The following is a 19,382-nucleotide window of genomic DNA, read 5'->3' as shown; positions in this document are numbered from 1 at the left end:
GAATTATTGCATTTGCATTGGTCTCATCTTATGGCTTGTGTTTTTCATCAAGTGCATTTTGTCCTTTGAAGTCGTAGAACGGTAGGAAATTGTTGGTGGGAATATGGCCATATCCCTTCTTGGTGTCATCTACTTAATGTGTGTTTACTACACAGAACAAAGCTTTCTTTTATTTAGCTTCGACTAAAACAAATGCTGGCAGGGCGCTATTACCTGGAAGAGTGTTAATTCTACAGTGACAGATAAGCTAATGTTTGTTTAAAATGTTCTTACCCACCACTTAAAATATATAAATCCATCCACACTCTACAGTCATCCAGTAGATAGTAGAGAGCATGTCACAGTGTAAAATATTAAAACACATTTTAAACACTTGATTACTTATGTCGGAGATGGTACAGAGCCTTGACAATGTTGGGGAAAAATTGCTACTGCTAACAGATACTTTGTTAACACTTTACTTGAGGCGACACAAATAATGTAGTAGTATACTCTTACTTAATGTATTAATTAACCAAAAACTAAGTGTTCGTTACATACTGATCCCATGTTCATTCATGATTAATCAGTCATAGTGATTCATGTATTTCATGCAGTTAATATATTCGTTCTAATAGAGTAGTATCTGAGTTACTTTTTATTTATGATGAGCAGAGATGTCACAAAGGAGGTCCATTAGAACATAGCAGAGCAAATGCAGAACATATGTAGAACATAGCTCTCCATATTTTCCATAACAGAAAAACAAATGTCTGATTTTGGAATATACAAAATGAGGGTGCTCTCACAAGCAAGGATCCTTTTGTAGAATTTATTCATCTTAAAAGAATGTCCCCAAACTTTGGATGTTCTTTTGTCGAAACTGTCGACAAAGCCATAGTGAAAGCCATAGTCAAAGCCATATCAGTCTCGCCTTGGTAATAAGCAGACGCTGCCTAATAATAATAGGCAGGATATTGCTCCTTTCTGTTAACATGCAAGCATGACACCAAGGGTTCCGTCTTCAACCTCTGCATTGTCTGTTGTTTTCTTTTGTGGAATAACTTCTTTGAACAACTACTTATAGAGAAGCCATATATTATATATATATACACATATACACACACACACACACACACACCATCATCTCAGTGGCCCACTAGAGATGTCTGTTGTAGATAATGCAGCCTTTTCTTTCAAAGGAAGAAGACGGCCCCATGTGTCACTGTCTGGTCATTGAAACCACTGTAAACCGAGACGCATTGTGCTGCTGCGTTCCTGCATGAACTAGCTAACAAGCGGCTGGGACATTCCAGCCGTGCGGTGTGGTGACGTGCCGGTTAGCAACTGAAGTGGTCAGTTAGACTTTCAAAGTGTGTTCACAATGGCTAACTATAAGTACCTTCAGCTGACACGTTTTGAGTGATCCTGTTACAGTCAATTCCAGGCAGGAAAATAGTGAGAAGGTGAAAGTGAATGGGAAGCCCACAGGAAAGGACTGTTACTGCATGTATTGTTTAAATGACAATACAAGCTGTGTGTGTAATATCAGCCACAGCAACCTATCATGTTTGCACATTTCATTGCTAACATTAGGCTTATATCCAGTTACAGCCATTAACTGTATCAGGTGAGTAACGTTCAATTGGCCTGTGCAAATTTGACCTGATAAGGTCAGTTAATTATGTCAACATAAGTTAGCTGTGAGCTGAGTTACAACATGTAGGTACACTGTGGAAGCAGGTGCTCTCATTGATGTCTGTCAGTGTGCTAATTTGTCTGCTCTTTATACTCTTTCTATCTGCTTTTCTCTCATTGACTTCTTCCAGGTTGGCTTTCTGCTTTATTAACTCCTTTAAAGGCAGCTTTGCTTTCTTTATGCCACAAGATTCAAGACATCCATCCATCCATCCATCCATCTATCCATCTATCTATCTATCCGTCCATCCATCCATCTTAATTTTTTTCATACATAATATTTACTAGTAAACCATGTAATCCATTGCAGGGCAAACTATAGACTAATAGCAACAATAATAGAAATGGCTCATTATCAAAGGACTGTTTTATGCAAACTGCTGTTTTATGCAAACTTAATTAGCCCAAAGTACTACACATTTTGTTGCAGGGAGGTGTACATAGCATTAATAGTAAGTGTGAGTAAGAATCTGAAGCAGTATCAGCGGCACTGACCCCAACCTCCCCCTCCCCCACACACCCACCCAGGTTCCCCTCTCCTGGAGCTGCGGGATGGGCAGGGCAGGACTCCGCTGGACGTGGTCTCCCCAGCCCTGCAGAAGGAGCTCAGGAGATGGGCCCAGGATGGGGACTCCGCGCAGTATGCCCAGGATGTGCGCATCATAGACCCCCTACTGCTGGAGGCCTGCTCCTGCCTGCTGAGATGCCTGCTGCTGAGTTACGTGCTGGTGCGGAACGTCCCGTCCTATGAGGCGTCGGCTAGCCCTCGAGGCACCATTCCGCGCTTGGCCCAGGCTCTGGCTGCCCACTCTGCCCGACGGGTGACCGCTGCCTGGGGAGACCCCATCTTGGTGCACCTGGCCGAGGACCTGGAGACACTGCTGGGGCTGAGACGGCACCCACCCAGATTGCCTGACGTGGTGATGCAGTTTCAGGGGACCCAAACACGTCTTCTCCTGCTCCAGCTGGAAGTGCTGGAGGCTGATGTGGCAGAGCTTCTGGGGACCCAGGACAGCTGCGATTCCCCGGGTTAGCTATGATGGTCCTTCCCCTTTAAACCGCAGCCTGGCTGTCAGTCATAGTACCAGCCATCTACTCTACTAGGTCACCCCAACTCACAGTTACAAACGGTCATGAAAGGACTAAGTTACGTTTCCTGTTCGAATAGTTTCAGAAGTTATACTAGAATAATTATAAGCCTTCTGCAGAGTAATGCCCTCTAGGACCAGAATTCAAAAACACAATGCCAAAAGTAAAAAAAAAATCAAAGATTTCCTTTCTTGAAAATAGAACATACCCTTTGGACAAGTTTTCAAACAGTAACAGATGGTGTTTTTGAATATCTTAGTCAACCTGCAGACAAGGTGAATTAACACTAAATATTTTTATGTAGCCTGATTGGCTATACAGTGGCTCATTTAGTGGTATTGTTGTGTCACACCTCCTGGGCTGTAGGTTCGAGTCCTACCTTTCTTCTGTGTGTAGTGTGTGCCTCTTCTTCCTGAGTTGCACAGGTTTTCTTCCTGCTCTCTAAATACATGCAGTCTCTTAATTGACCAATGAGTGTATATGTATGTGCCATGTTGAGCTAACCTACCATTGAGCGTGTGTGTGCTGTGTTGAGTTGACCTACCATTGAGCGTGTGTGTGCTGTGTTGAGCTGACCTACCATTGAGCGTGTGTGTGCTGTGTTGAGCTGACCTACCATTGAGCGTGTGTGTTTATGTCATGTTGAGCTAACCTGCCATTGTGTGTGTATATGCCGTGTTGAACTTCCCTGTAATTGAGTGGATGTAGCCTAGCAGGGCAGGGCACCATCTAAAGAATGTAACACTTTACCAGTCTCAGTGTAGGTGTGTGTGTGCCGTGTTGAGCTACTCTGTCATTGATCGTGTTTTTATGCCATGTTGAGCTGACCTGCCGTTGAGTGTGTAGGTGCTGTGTTGAGCTGACCTGCCATTGAGTGTGTAGGTGCTGTGTTGAGCTGACCTGCCATTAAGTAGAAGTAGCCTAGCAGGGTAGGGCACCATCTAGAGAATGTAACACTTTCCTAATCTCACACTTCATGCTTTTTACATATCGGCTTATGTAAAGAAATCTCACAATGTAGTCCTGAGTTTCCAAAAAAAAGAGAAAATATGTATATCGGTATAGAGTTTGGTTATTCAATAAAGCGAGGCTACAGAGATATAACACTTACCTTTATACTGTGTAACAAACCAGAATATGTAGTACACCGTTTTTTAGTTATCTTGTTTCCCTCACACTTTAACTTAAATGGTATTTTCATGTATTGCAGCAAAGGAGCACAAGTAAAAGCATAGATGAGCTTTATAGAATATCAGCAGCTGTATGCTTATATTGAGGCAAGAGAGACCTGCCTCAACTGAGACAGTATTTTCTACAAAAAGCTCAAGAATAAGTCAGCAGTGCTTACGAATCTGACCTTGGCATATACAGTCATCATCAGTGGTCTGCTGTGTGCAGTCCTGCCATCGGAGTAGACAGAGATGGAGGACACTGATCTGGATGCCATGTGAGGTTAATGAGGAGAGCCCCTCGCTTCTGGCAGCCCGCAGAATGTCAGTCTGGGTTTGGGGCACCATGCAGTAACATTGAAGAATAGCCAGTTGCCTGAGAGAACCTTTTTGACTTCAGGAGAGATTATTAGAACCCTAGTACTGCTGTGTCCTCTCTGCCTGTCAGAGAAAGAGCAATGGGGAATGTGCAGACCTAAGTAATAAGCAAGTGTTCTTGACCTCGTTTTGTGGTGGGGCGCTCCCCTTTAAAGGGGGCTTGTGTCGAATGTGAATCCGAGTGATTGTGGTATTGTTTTGTTCTGACGAATGCAGCGTGGACAAATCATAAATTATGACTTGACAGGGGTTTGGACATTTGACTTGTAGACTTTAAACAGACCTAATGGCATAAAATGAGTCACGGGTCTTTCACGGGCATGAAGGACTTACTGCTGCACTGCATCACCTCCACCTGCACCTGGCGTCTGTGTTAAAGATGTGGCACTACTGCCATTTCCTCTTTAACATTATCGAAGGCATGGTAGAACAGGAAATGTTCTCTGATCTTCTACAAGCTTCAGGTCACTCATGTGCAGCAATCAAAGTCAACAAGATGCAATGCAATCGTGTATTTTTGCATTAAAAATCAGTTTTATTAATTTAATATTTTATAATTTATTTTCAGGAAAAGCAACTGACATCCAAGTGCATTCATTTGTATGTACCTCTCATTGCTATTAGCTGTTCTTGCGATAAAATCGCCTCACAATACAGGTTTACCTGCTAGAAATATAATAATGATTTCAAATTACAGGCAGCAGGTAGGAATGCATACATTTCTATGTAATCGTAGCACATGGTCACAATCATACAAAACAGTCTGATAAAATATTTACATGGTTTAAAATGTAAAAATGAAAAAGCCTTATAAGGTTACTGATTTTGACATTGCCATGACACATTTTTTTCCTTTTATCAAAATACTTTGGTTTTCTTGCAAATTGCATCAAAAAAAAAAAAACAAGTGCTCTGCGATTTGTTAAAACAAATTTGATAAACAGGATCAAATCTTTTTGAAAAGTGTAAAATTCAAACTTTCCAGTTGGTTTCAAATATTTATATTTGCAACGTTTTTTTTTTTCTTTTTCATTTTCAGAAATTCGTTAAAATCTATTTGGAAGCTCTTCCTAAAATTTCCACAATGGAAGCTGTAATGTCTGCAGTGGAATTTAAGAAGACCATGTCTATGTGGTCTCGTAAACAGCAGCATGGCTGAACACTTGGACATACATACAGTGGAAAAAAGCCCTTGTTCCATCTGTAACTACATCACCCTACATGTCTGGTTAAAGTGTGCTAGCCAGGTCCTCACACAATTATAAGCTATTATATATCTAACAAAGACCCACTTTCCATACCATCGCAGCCTTCATAAGGAATGGTGCAGCCTGCCTACCATATGGTGTCCTTATCAACCCATAATATCACGATGCATTTACCTGTCAAAGCATGCATTCATGTTTAGGATTGGAAACAAGACATTTAAATACACAATTTATAGGCCATTCAGAGCGATTTTTTTTTTTATCATGCTGGGATAAATGTTCATTTCAAAGAGATACTTTTAAACGACATCATGTGTTCTTAAGTCAGGAAATGGAAAACGACAGGAATTTTCACTTTAAAAAGAATGTTCATCTGACAATAAAACCCCAGAAGGGTGTATATAAAAGAAACATGCAAAAAAAATAATAATCTAAACTTGGGTGAACAAGTTCCTCAGTGAGTCAGTGGAAGGAGAAGTACCAGCATCACAATTAGCATCACACTCCACCTGTTTTGTCAAAGTTGAACTTGGAAGGCAGAGTATGACAGTCAAACTTACAGGGATAACCATGCAGGAAATAGAAGTATATAAAAATTCTATAAAAGAAGGATAAATTGACCCAAGAATGTTAAAGTATTCATCTCCCATTTACATTTTCATTGTCTTAAATTTCTTACAATACATATTCACATTCTTTAAAATTAATTTACTTTATAAAAAATTATATATTAATAATGCATCCATCCATCTATATTCCCACTGCTTATCCAGTGCAGGGTCACGGACAGCCTGGAGCCTAGATTTTATCCACAAGAAGGGAGAATATCACTGGACAGGATGCCAGTTCATTGTAGGACACACACACACACACACTGCGGGTGGAAAGGGGAGTACCCGAAGGAAATCCGTGCAAAACAGAACACACATAGAGCCACAGGCAGAATTTGATGGGTAATTCCATATTGCTTTTCCAAGTAAATAACTTCCCTTGTGTGTTCTGTACAAGCCAATTAACACACTGAAAGCTACAACCTTTTAATAAGCTTATCATGTCATCTGTGCAGTGTTCTTACATCCTTAAAGTTGCATGTGCAGAAATGCGGAGGAAGTCTTCCTTAAGCTTTGAAAAAGCACCTATGGTGATTCACATGATTCACACCATATCGCAAGGATGAAAGGAAACGCTTTTTGATAGATATCCCTGATATTTCTGTGCGCATTCTAGAGGATGACAATACATTTGTATGGGCAATCACTCGCATGTTAATCTGTTAGCGAGGTGTGCAAATCCGTCACCCTCAGTATAACCATTCGAGAGGGCATTGTGCTTTTAAAGCTGTCAAACTGATTATGCGAGAAATTGCAATTGTTCGTCTGCCACTGAAAGGGGTCGAGTACCGATGCCATTCTCCCACTCAACACAGGTAAACAATGGCTAAAAATAATACTTAAAACTCTTTTTTACAGAGATAATTACACTTTTTTTTTAATCTGTACATACTTTACAAAAAAACAAGAGGTTATGGAAAGTGAAAAAGGAAGGAGTCAGATCTCTGCCTTCTGACTGCTACGCAGGACTGGACTAGCTAGGGATGTGTTTCTTTCTTTTGCTGGGGCTGTGACTGGGATCTAGTTTCAGCTGTTGATGCTGCACCTGTTAAAACATACAAGAGGCTCAGTCAGGTGGACAGAGGAGGTCGGGGTTAGCCTGAGAATCTGAATCTTCTTCCAAGGGGCTCTGGGAAGGGTTCAGACAAACAGCAGTGGAGGAGAGCATGGGAAAGAGAGAGGGAACTGAAAGACAGCTGTCCCGCTCAGCACTCAGGCACAGAACAGAAATAAACCCCTCCCAGACGGCGATGCTCCTCACCGGGGCGTGAAGCGGGCAGAGTGAAAGGTAGCCTAACAGTGGGGTGACTTGTTAAAACACAACAGTAATGGTACCGACTCGCGGTGAATTGCTGCCTTTTGAGAACTCGAGGACCATTGGGAGTAACAAGATGAAACTGGGTGATTTATACCTTTACAAAGCATTGCATCACCATTGCAATGTGGACACACTTACTGTGTTTCACTGTGGTGAATACAGCGGAGCTTAGACCATTCTAATAAGTGACACTAGTTTGAATTAAGGGCTCATTGCACAGTATATTTGAACCAGGTTTTATACACCAGTCACAGCAACGTATCAAAGGCAAATGATGATATATGAAGTACCTGTCATGCACTGAAATCACAAGTCTGAGTAGCAACATTCCTTTTAAAAAACCCACAAACTGTGCAGTTTAAATTGCAAAAACTAATTTTGAAAGAAATACCAAACAGAAACAATCACTTTGCTTTTTCCCCTGATTCTCAAAACATCTAGTTGAAACAACATCTTAGGAACTACAAGACGAAAATACTAGAAGTCATCTGGGTCACAGAACCTACAACATTACCTCAGACAAAAGCCGCTGAAATGAAATGTCAGAGATTTGCTTTCCCACTAGTATTCGCCGCAGAGATTGCAGTTTAATCTCCTTTTCTCAAAGTTGGCCTGAACACCAGCCTTAATTCATGCATTATATAACCTTTCCTCTAAAACCCCACATAATTAATGGACACCATGAAGATGGGTTACTTCATTAGCTATGGATCTGTGAAAAGAAAGAAAAACAAAATCCCTCACTTTTTGAGAAGGGGGAGTCTGACCCGATTTGGATACCCCAGTGTTCAGCGAAAATGACTTAACCCGAAGAAACGAAGGACAAGGAGGCTGGGGATGAGCGATAAACTATGGGTGACTGAGCTGAGCAGAAGAATTGGCCTCTTCCCACTGAGAACCTGCCCAAGCCAGATCGCACAGTCTCTGGGTGGAAATCTCCGCTAAAGCCAGGTTAGCAGACAGAGTCTCTGCATGACAATGAAAAGAGGCAAAAGGACAATGAGTGCAGTGAGGGGCTTTCAGTAAAACCTCTGGAGAAGCCTTCAAAGACTAAAGGAAGGTTCATGCACAAGGCAATGGTTTTGAAAGGTAGGTACGATGTCACAGCTTTACAAGGCTTGAACTCATCAAAACAAAATTTTTGCAGGCATCTTCCATAATCACATTCAATGCTGGATCACCGAAGAATGACAAAATATTTAGGGAAAATTCAATTTTCCTGAGGAACCACTGAGGTAAAGGCTCTCGCTGAGAAACGTACAGCTTAGCCTCAGCATGAACATCCCCAAGAGCCAGAATGTAGGATTCAAGCCACTATCCCTCACTGCAAGTGCAGAGAAAAAACACGTGAGCGCAGTTCCAGGGAATGGGTGTTCGAAACTTTGGCTGATGACGGCATTTCCATTTATGTAGAGTTCTACATTCCTGCCAACTACAACAGACACTTGAGCAGCAACACAGTGGAAATTTTATATGCCTCCATCTGTGTGTGCTGATTCATATGGTTTTATTGTCTACATTCAGAGTGGTACAGCAGACGTGTAATTGTGCTGCTGGGTCAGACTATGAATCTCCCACTGAGAGGAACATGGAAACATGGGTCTGATTTTCAATTTTTTTCCACTACAGACAACACTTCATTCAAACTGTATGCAATGACTGCTTTCATAAATATTGCAGCTTTCATACTGCCCTACAGTACTAACCCAGGGCAAGACATGTACCTGTATAACAGATTCTGACAGGCACAATATTATATACGAGCAAATATACACAAGCCAACAATGTTGACTTGCAGTTTTCCAAATCCATCGTCTATAAGGCCCCAAGTATCGGCCAGGAAGCTTTAGAAATTTCAATTCAAATCCAATCAATGGCCCAACTTATGTCAGTAGAAAGAAACTGTGGAAAAGGCAGTGACTGGGGAGGGCGGAAATCAAGGCAAGAGGAATCGCAGGGAAACAGGAGATGCTGCGACCAGCTAAGCACACAACAAAGAGCAGTGACAGCAACTGTGGAAGCAATTGGTTTTTCGGAAGATTTTGAAAATTGTTGCTTCTTGGCAAGGGCAAAACTTTGGGTTCAGCATGGGGGGGACGGGGGTTGAGGTCTCCACACATTGAAGGGGGGTCTCTGGGGTTGCAATGGCTGGTTTTGATTATCGAGGGGAGGGGGGCTACAACCATGCCCCCCATAATTTACACTCATGCATTCTGGAATACATCATATTCAAAAATGTTTAACTCTAAGTTTTGAAGAAAGCAGCAAATGAAACCTAAACTGAGACCTTTCGTCAGCATTTGCATCCCACCTCCCACCCATATCCAGGTAATCTTCAGTGTACCATGACAATGGGAGCCGCAATTGTTACCCCAGGTGTGACTTGCGACCACTTATACGATGGACAGATCAAATAAATGTGATTCATTTCCTAACACAATAAAATACTAAGATTGGACTGAAGAGGGATGTGATGGATTCTCCACTTATCTGGTCCTTAATTGGTTATTAAAGTACTCCTCTAAAACAATGTGGAAAGAATTCCAGATTCAGATCAAGCAGGAAAACTCGAAAATCACTACTACTATTATCACTACTACTACTAATAATAATAACAATTTCTCAGTAAGATATGAGTATTTGATAAATACTGATGCAGAATCATTAGCACATCACAGATTCCACTACGCTTCACAAGTGGCTCATCCAAGCAGCTAAGTGCGCCCGGCCCCCTCTTAATGCAGAATAATCTGTTCCAAAGAAAATAACACGGCCAGCTAGTTAAACTGAAAAAGGTAGGAAGGACAGAAGTGGAGAGGAATAGTGTGATTGCAATTTGAGGAAAAGTGGGCGGCACAAAGAGAATCCACATGAGAGCATGAGTAAAGACCCCGGGCCGTACAAAGGCTGCTCCACCTTCATTTCCCCATGTTGACAGTTGAACTACAAAACAATCTTTGAAGTGAGAGCTCGGGTGGCGTGCTGCACACAACAGCGCCTCGTTTAGCGGTGTCAGCCGACATCCCAGGACTCGACGCGCAGAGCACTCACTGTCTTCCTACCGCTAAGGGGGGGGATCTCTGTTTAAAGTGGGCTGTGCGACAGGAGATGGCAGAAATAAATGAGACAATGAAAGGCGAACATTCTTAATGATACTATACGATGCTGTTTGTGTATATATAATAAGAGAGAAACCTGCCGCTTCTTCTCCTGCGATTCCTAAGGTAGCATTATGGGTATTAAATGGTAGCGAAGGATACCGAAACTCCCACAGACAGAAGGATGCAGTTTCCTCATCTGCTTCGATGAGAGAAAAGGCATGTCAAGGTGAAAACATGAGAGGGGGAGAAAACTAAGAAAGTTTTACAGCAAGTTTTCAGGGTCTTGTTGACTTGGGGATAGAAATACAACAGACTTGTGTGGAGAACACTGGCGCTGAGGAAAGAAGACTATGATCAATACATTTGCAATATTTTCACCTGGGCAATTGCTCTACGCCCAGAGCTATGATTCTCCCTGACCTGGTAAGTCTTAGTCCTGCTTTTAAGTGAGGCAGAAAAACAAACCATATATATTAGTTCTTGAAGTGATAATCATTTGAACTATCGTGCATTTTCACTGACATTTTGACTGCAGTTAACGTCAACTTAACTGTAACAAATATCTTTGCTGACAGAAAACTATCAGACAGTGTAATGATGATTGTTAATATCAGTCGCTTTGCGTATGAACTTAATAAAATTGACCTAGAGTAATACTGTGTCAATTGAAGCTACACATATTAGGCTAAAGGTTAAATGTGCGTACATTCTCACCAACAAAGACACAAGCCTGTACATATGATGCAGTAAAAAGGAAGAAAAAAAAAATGTTTTATGTGTATGGTTGCCCTTTGTGTAGAGTCATTGGAAAAATCATTTTTAATACTGTAAAACACCTGCAAAAGATGTGTGACAATGAGGGGGGCTCTCTTGAACCCCAGACAGGGGAACTGAAGGACACTGTGGGCAGGGTGAGCCACTTGGGGCCTAGAAATAGCCTGTCATTTGTCTTCCACAGAGATCACCCCATCACCCGGGGGCACGCCTGAGACAATCTGTGAGGTAGGATGCTTAATTTCTACTTAAAGCCCCTTGCAGTGACTGCTCCCAACAGGACAGCTCTTACTCATGAGCGTTAACCTAAAAAGAGAAGCAGCAGTTTGGGAGGCAGGAACAGGGACGGGCTGGGGTGGCAGGGATGGGGGCCTTTGTGGTTCATTTGGAGGCTTCCTGCTTCCCACTGTGGTGGGGCTCTTTTTGGAGTAGCCTGCTGCATCAGGGGCTGGAGGGCAGGCTACCAGACCCCAAATCTGGCCCCAATTAACCACTGGGAACAGGTTGAGTGTCAATGGCCTCCCGGCCACCTCTCATTAGGCCCGTTTTAAAGCCATCCGACCTGCTGTTCCACCACAAGAAGGTGTGTGAGGGACCTTCTCTGGGTAGAAAGGCACCTTGTGCTAATTTGAGTGGGCAACCTGCTGCTGTAATGGCTGTGTAAAAGCCCCGAAGAGCTGCTGGGGCCTGGGATTATGACCTTGTAAAGATCAAAACGTCGCTGCCAACAGGCGATCAAAGGCCAGCCCAGCCAAGCTTCTGTGGCAGCAGGTTGCTTCAGGATTAGAACTCGGTTTTAGCCCAGTGCAACGGGACACATGCTACAGCCAGAGAGGAAAAAATACAAGTCACAGTGAGGTAGGTACTCTCACTGAAGGGAACAACGGTGCATGACAGGCGGGAATTCTGTGCCCTGCGGCTTCGGACTTACCGTCCTGCACACAACACACCACGTAACATTGCTGCAGACGAATTTCATCTCTGCATCTAAGGCTGCATAAGTAGGGAAGACCAGGAACAATGTTTGAATCGAATCTGGTATCTATTTACCCATTAATCTGTGTACTTTTAGTAAGATGTGTGCCAGGAGCTTTAAGATAGCAGAAGTGAAGGCTTGTAGAGCGCGGGATAGTTGCTGAAGTGTGTTAGAAATTCGTTCCACATCTGACCCCGGTTTCCCCGACATATAAGACTAAAAGAGGAAAAACAGTCATGGGTACATCTGCACAGCTCTGTTACAGCTGATTATACCTCCATCCACATCTACTGTCTAAAGAGAGTTATCTTTCTCGATAAACAGATTTATTTAAACAGCAGTCAGACAACAGCTTCTCTGCTATTCGTCAAAATAGGAATGTTTATCATGGGGGAGTCAGTACAAGGGTGAACTTTTAACCAGAAAGTGTCCCTGCTAATGATCAGGCACGGAGGCCGCCGCGGGTGATGAGTCGTGTGGAGAGGCAGCATTAGACAGAGAGGCTGATGGCAAGGCCCGGCCGGCGCATATTAAGGGGAGATGAAAGTGCACCTACCACTTGTATGTCAGACGGCACCCGGGAGAGGAAGTCCAGCAGCTCGTTGTGATCGATCATGTATGGGTCACGGAGCTTCTTGGTGAATTTATTCACACCTGCCGGGGAGGACAGATACAGTTACTGGCCCTGCGGAGTGAGGATGAGTGCACTTTGTGTGTGGATCACAACCACCACCTACATCACTGGCCATCAAAGGCCTCTCTGAAATCAGCCGCCTCATCTTCAGGCAAAGATTACTATTATACATACGCGCAGCTCTGCCCCACGGAACGCACCGGCGAGTTCAAACAGAGCCAGAGTGGACAGTGCATGTTTTCTTTGTGTTTGATCTTTGCTTAGGTGCTGCTACACAGAACTGGATGCACCTCTGGTGGCAGGAGCATAAAGAAAATGGACTAACAGCAATGCATTCTTTGCAAATTCTGTAATAATCTGTGTCATTAACAGAAAAAAATTCACTTATACTGCACTTTATTACGCATTGCTTTTAAAAGGACGCCATATCAGTCACTATAGATCAATGCTTCTCAACTCGGTCCTTGGCAACCCCAAGACAGTCCAGGTTTTTGCTACCTCAGAGGGTGCAAAAATGTGGACTGTCTGGCCGAGAGCTACAGTAGGGGGGAGCAAAAGCATGAATCGTCTGGGGGGTTCCTGAGGGCCATGTTGAGAAACGCAGCTGTAGATGACAGTTTCGCCTATATCCGGTTACCCCTCCATGACTAAGATTTTTGTTTTATTCATTACATATTTTAAATGAATGGAAAGTTACAGTGGATCAAAGATTTTGTCAGAAAGCTGCTTAAACTGTATTTAATGAGCTAAACATTTATTTATGTGCATATATTAATGTGTAGTGTATGCAGGTTCGATTAAATGTAAGACAAATATAAAAAGGAATGAAAAGATAAAAAAAATACATACGTGAAGCAATATATGTGAAAGTGTGCATGTTATATGTTTATAGCTAAATACTAAGATATTATACTAAAAGCACTACTTACCCCAAGCTAGCATAATATATCTGAAAGGGATGAAATAGACAGCCACTGTAGCAGCACAGAGGACCACGATGGCGAGGAAGCTCAGGAAAGGCACCGTCCAGTTGAAAGTGCTGCAGAGGGACACATTGGGGGGGGAGGGTGGTCCGGGGGCAATGCTTTTACTAGGTAGGGCCCCAGTGTTCACTGACCGCGAGCCCTCCAGCCTCCCCCAGGAGGCGCTGTGTAGCCAGCGCTGGCATGTGGGAGTCAGCTGCGGCCTTCCCCTCTCTAATCTCAGAGCCGCCTCTGATCCTTACATACATAAACATTCTGATGCTCTGGCTTCTTTCATGTGCTGTTAGTGAGGACGCAGCATCCTTTCTGTGGGTGGCATTCCGCAAGTTAGCTACACTCTGAGATATCTTTGGGAGAAGAACGATGATGATTCCGTCTCATATTCGGCACGTAATGCTATTCAGCGGATCCTCCATAAATATTAAACGCACACAGCAGGAACAGGACTAAAGGTGATAAGTTCAAATGCGAGGAGTTTTGTACCCTTGAGCAATGCCTGCGCATTCCCCAAAACGCTTTTGTAAATATCTTACCAAATGCAGGTAAGATGCACTCTCTGCTGGACAGCAAAGTTTTTCTTCAGTAATTACTTACCCAAACCTTAGTCACTGTGCTGAAAGTTCTTTCTGAGGATGCTGTACATGGCCTGGCAGCCCTACAGAGCCCAACTTACTTTTTAATCCTCTCTCCGAAGGAGGCCCCTGCATCCAGTGCCGCCTGCACGCTGCTGCATACATCCTGGATGGCGTACAGCTTGTCCATAAAGCCCTTCTTATCCGAGTCCTGCCGTGTCACACACACACACACACATACATACACACACACACACGACAAGTGAGCTAAGGACATTCAGCACTTTACTTAATATTCTTCCCGCAGTGGAAAGCCAGTAAAACTGTGAACATCAGAAAACTTTAATATGCGTAATTAGCAAGTGAGTTCATATTTTTTATGGGAACACTGAAAAACTGAAAAGTGTTCTTGAATCACGCAAGAATATTAACCGTGTAAATGCCATACAAGTTCTCAGAGGGTTGAGACTAGGCACTTATCTATTACAGTAATAAATCAGTGATGCACACGTTGTCTTTCGATCTTAGAGAAGAACAAGGAGGACAGTGAACAACTGACAAACCAACAAAATGCAGTAATGTAATGGACATGATGAGAGACAGTGGGTTTACACATGGGGGAGCCAAACACTGTTGTCTATGTCTTAACAGTGTAAGTACATTGACAGTGAGCTTTCACAACCTAGACAATTTCCAATTACTCTCAACAGAAGGTAAAGTAGAAATCTTTCCTGGCAATGAAACATAGAGCTGTATCATTAACTGTTAATATATCCCAAAGTGACTTGATGAAAAACAGCTACAACCGTTTTACAAATTCATTAAAATCTTGTTTCCAGAAGCTTGCTACAGGATTTCAAAGAAGTACTTATAAAACAGGAATTTCAGATTGAGAGCACAAAAGAAGATGAAATGTTCTGTTTTCTCTAAAAGCACTTTTGTTTACCTTACGTCGGTGTTGTAGTTTCTTAATCACAATTACCATTTCCTTTTTTAATTGTCCTTCCTTTTAATAGGCCTCTGCTAAAATTTTGTGCATAGAAAAATAATAAAAAAATGGATACAACTGATGACTGTAGGGATAAATGAAAAGAAAGCTAAAATTGAATCTTTTTAACCCTGCTCACAAGCCCACGATCCATTTAAAAAGAAAAGCTGAATAGATTCTTATACAGTTTAGTAGCTTCTAACTTCTTAAACTTTTAAATAGAGAAAAAAAAATCACTTTTTTGAATTATTTTGTGAAAACAAGAATCCACTGGGTTTGTCTCATCAGCAGAGTGCAAAATGTGACTAAACTGAGCACCACAGCTCTGCGTGAATGAGCACAATTCCTCATCCCAGCTGAATGCGTGGCTTGAAAAATCAAACCCAGAATGGACAATGTCACAACGTGCTATACAGGACGCTGCCAGACAGACTCCCAGGGCTATTTTCCTTTCCAAATATTTTACACGAGTTCCTTCTCATAGACCCATCTGTTTTATATCATTGATTAAAATGCAGCTTCTTTATGCATGTTTGTATGTTTTTTTTTTTTTTTTAATGCACCCAGTGGAGGCGACAGCACACAGTGAGGGCGAAGGGTTGGGTCGGGTCATGGACCATTGGAGTGTAAACCACTGCCACATGCCCCACGAACCGTGGGCTGACTTATGCTTCCTGTGTTCAATAGTAAGTCTCAAAGGGAGGGGGCTGAAACAATATGGTCCAAGGGAGATGCTTATTTTCACTCCATCTTAGTCCCATGTATGTCAGGGAAATGTGCTCTGCACCAAAGCAGGATGGGACAGAAGCCTGCACAATGGTGCTTTACAGGTAAACAACTTTATATTGTCCTCTAAGTGTCAGCATGCTGTGCACTTAAATAAACACACAACTACAGCTGAGCTCTGCGTGAACCGTTGTCCGATAACAGTAATAAATCAATGTTACATTATATTAAATATATTACATAGGGTGGTTTCCACATAGTGATTCATCTGGACAGCACACATATAAAATAACAAGCAAAAACAGTAAATAAAAAAAATATATAAATCCAAGATAATGTAGGGCTTCGCTCTGCTGTGATGTGTCATAATGTGGTAATGCACCACGGTCTCTGTGGTCTCTCCTGTTTTTAACTACAGCCTTAAGCACCTTATTGCTTTTATTAAATAGAGATGCTTAAAATAACAGTAGCGAGATTTAGAAACTATTTTAATTAGCAAATTCGTGTATCACCATTTCACAAAACTGAAATAGTCGCTAATCTCAACGAACAAAAAAATTGGTCCCAAAAAACTGCATCAAGCGACAATAACTTAATGGGTGAACAGTGATGCCTGGCCTCTACAAATAGGGTGCTTCTTAAAACTGAGAGTCACATAACAGTTAGGTTCATCCAGGACTGTTCATAACAGACCAAGAATTCAGTGTGAGTATAATATGATGTTACTGTGACGCGGGTAAGACCGCGTGGAAACAGCCACACAATGAAGGTAGTAAAAGCGCAGAGTCCTTCACAGATGCCAGCTGTGCTCCTATTATGTTGCCCTTATTAACGTTAATGCCGGAGACGACCGCGAGGCAGACCACTGCGTCCAGCTCCCAGCATCAGGCTGTTTGTGCTTCAGCAGCCCACCAGGATGCCTGAATCCGCATTGGCAGTGGTACCCCTGGCAGGTGCTGCGCCCTCCATTGTGAGGGGTATGGGGGAGGGGGAGTGGCGCTGTGTTTGGGGACTGATGTTGTACAAGAGTGGGCAGGTAAGAGGGTAGCGACTCCTGGGGGTGCCTCTCTTCAATTATACCAAACCTGGACCAGAAGCAAGGAGGAAGACCCCTGCCGGAGATAATCCACCCCCACTTCATGTACTACTTGTTGTGACAGATCTTGCTAACACCAAAGGTGAGTAGGGAAAAAAAAAAAAACGAGAGAATGACATGAAATTAAATCATTTCAAGCGCAACAACAGAAGCTTGTGCTCTTGGATATGGCTTTTGGTTATTTATTTATCTGGGACGTCTGCTTTTATTTTAACTATACACCAATGCAACCATGACAGCAAAGAATGGATGCAGTGATGCAGCAATGTATTGTTAATGGCAGCTTCCAGTTTAATCATTCATGCCGACACTGCAATGTCACAGAGGTACAGCAGCGCTGCACTCCCTCTGGCAAACTTAAAAAGAAAACAACTTTTTAAAAATGTATCCATGTATTAATTTTCCAAAAGCATGTCATTAGAGCTTTATTCATAATAAATGGGGCACAGAGAAAGGTTGTCAATGAGCCTGTTCACGTCTCTCTGTTCGTGCACTTGAGAGGTTAATTAAAACTCTGGTTTAATTACGCCTGGGGCGTGCGTCACATAAAAAGAGGGGCGTTCGCCACCTCTGCCTACCCTTGCAGCCCCCACTACCCCCCCCCCCCCACCCACTACCAAGTACTGAGATAAAGAGAGCTGGTCTACAATATAGGGAATTCTGGGAAATCACAATCGTATAAGTCAAACCAAAAAGTTGTACAGCACATTCAGATACAGGAAAAAAAATTATGAAGGCCAATTACACATTTTCGGCCAGTTTCACGCGCAAACAATTACCAGTAACAGCATTATGACAAACATAGCTATACTGTATGTTCTGCTGGTCCTGAAGCTGAGCTCACTGGGCCGCATAAGATCATATGGCTTTGTACACCGACAACCGGGCTGTTATTTGGGTAAGGTGACCCACTGATCTGCCTTTAATATCCCATATCAAGTCAAATGCCTGTAATTTCCCTTGAGGATGCTGCTATATTGCATCACATCTGCTTTTGAAGCTCTCCAGGCAAGCAGTAGCAAAAAACTGCACAAAGGGGGGGTCATTCCCTGCCATTGACTAGAGAAATGATAAATCATCTTGGCTTTGCATAACTGGTATTTGAACATTTGTCCTTTTTTCTGCAGTAGCACCCAAACAAAGACATCACATTCATTGTCTAAAAGCAATTTGCATGTTCATTAGATTCCCTGACACACACTTCCCCCTGTTTACAGCCGAGGGGCATTCGGCTTGAAGTGGCATGACGCTTCTCTTATCTTGGGATGCTGTTACAATGAGGACAACAAGTTCCTGGCACAGCATCTGTGCTGTTTAAACTCTGATTTCTTAATCAGTAGCGTGGTCAAGACAGTCTTAAAGGCGTCATCCAAACTGCCTGACTATCATGGGGAAAAAACGGGAAATGCTATCAGACGATCTATTTCAATCGATCACTGCTTTTATTTCAGCTACTGAATGCTGAAATACTGAATACTGAATACTGAATACTGAATACTGAGCGGACAGGATGGTAACCACCCTTCCAACGAATGAAACTATACTGTGATTGAGGAAGGATTGCGTTGTATCAATTAACATTGTGCATCTTCAAACAGCGAGCCTCTAGTTTTGTCAGATTTCCCATAAACACTTGTGTTGTGCATCTGGGGCATATCTGTAATCATCAAGAAGGATATCCAGTCAAATCCAGCAGCATCCTTGTAAAGGAGCATGTATTTAAATTCTTGAAGCCCTGGAAATTCTGTGGGGAGAAAAGCTAAGGGGAAGTCGGAGGAGTGTTATACGAAATGTGTGTTTTTTATTTTTATTTTTTTTTACTGACACATAAGCCTAACACACTGTTCACCTTAGCAATCATACTGACATGCTACATCAAACGGGCCCATATCCCTGACATGGAAAACCAACATTACAACAGTGTCTGCAGTCAGAAAAAGAAAAAAAAAAGTTTGATTTGATAACAGAACTTGCATTAAAAAAAAAAAAAGTTTTTACTGCTGAGAAACTTTCGGATCCACAACATAACTGCCTTATAATACTGACCAAGGGTAAATAGTTAATATTACAACATGCAACTTT

At 42.4% G+C, this 19,382-nt stretch overlaps 2 protein-coding genes across 11 annotated transcripts in view; one reads left to right on the top strand and one right to left on the bottom strand.

Annotated features, from left to right (window-relative positions):
- Nucleotides 1-12,862, top strand: part of slf1 (SMC5-SMC6 complex localization factor 1) — a 35,918-nt gene extending 23,056 nt beyond the window's left edge. The window contains exons 17-18 of one of the 3 annotated variants that reach the window (XR_007383373.1): nt 2,206-3,396; nt 3,613-4,860. Coding sequence is in view for 2 of the 3 variants with exons in the window: in XM_048983008.1 (XP_048838965.1) it covers nt 2,206-2,711 (506 nt within the window). In the remaining variant the exon portion in view is untranslated. Of the gene's footprint in view, nt 1-2,205; nt 4,861-11,509 lie in introns of those variants that run through there. The other 2 variants (XM_048983019.1, XM_048983008.1) reach the window with 2 other exon arrangements.
- Nucleotides 4,826-19,382, bottom strand: part of LOC125712651 (multiple C2 and transmembrane domain-containing protein 1-like) — a 108,490-nt gene continuing 93,933 nt past the window's right edge. For all 8 annotated transcript variants that reach the window (XM_048982951.1, XM_048982937.1, XM_048982941.1 and 5 more), the window contains 4 exons: nt 14,592-14,701; nt 13,865-13,974; nt 12,858-12,955; nt 4,826-7,177 (listed from right to left, as the gene is read on the bottom strand). In XM_048982951.1, coding sequence (XP_048838908.1) covers nt 7,106-7,177; nt 12,858-12,955; nt 13,865-13,974; nt 14,592-14,701 — 390 coding nt within the window. In that variant the 3' untranslated portion in view covers nt 4,826-7,105. The remainder of the gene's footprint in view (nt 7,178-12,857; nt 12,956-13,864; nt 13,975-14,591; nt 14,702-19,382) is intronic.

Source organism: Brienomyrus brachyistius, chromosome 2 (assembly GCF_023856365.1).
Source record: "Brienomyrus brachyistius isolate T26 chromosome 2, BBRACH_0.4, whole genome shotgun sequence".
Taxonomy (NCBI): domain Eukaryota; kingdom Metazoa; phylum Chordata; class Actinopteri; order Osteoglossiformes; family Mormyridae; genus Brienomyrus; species Brienomyrus brachyistius.
This window is presented reverse-complemented; position numbering and strand designations above follow the sequence as displayed.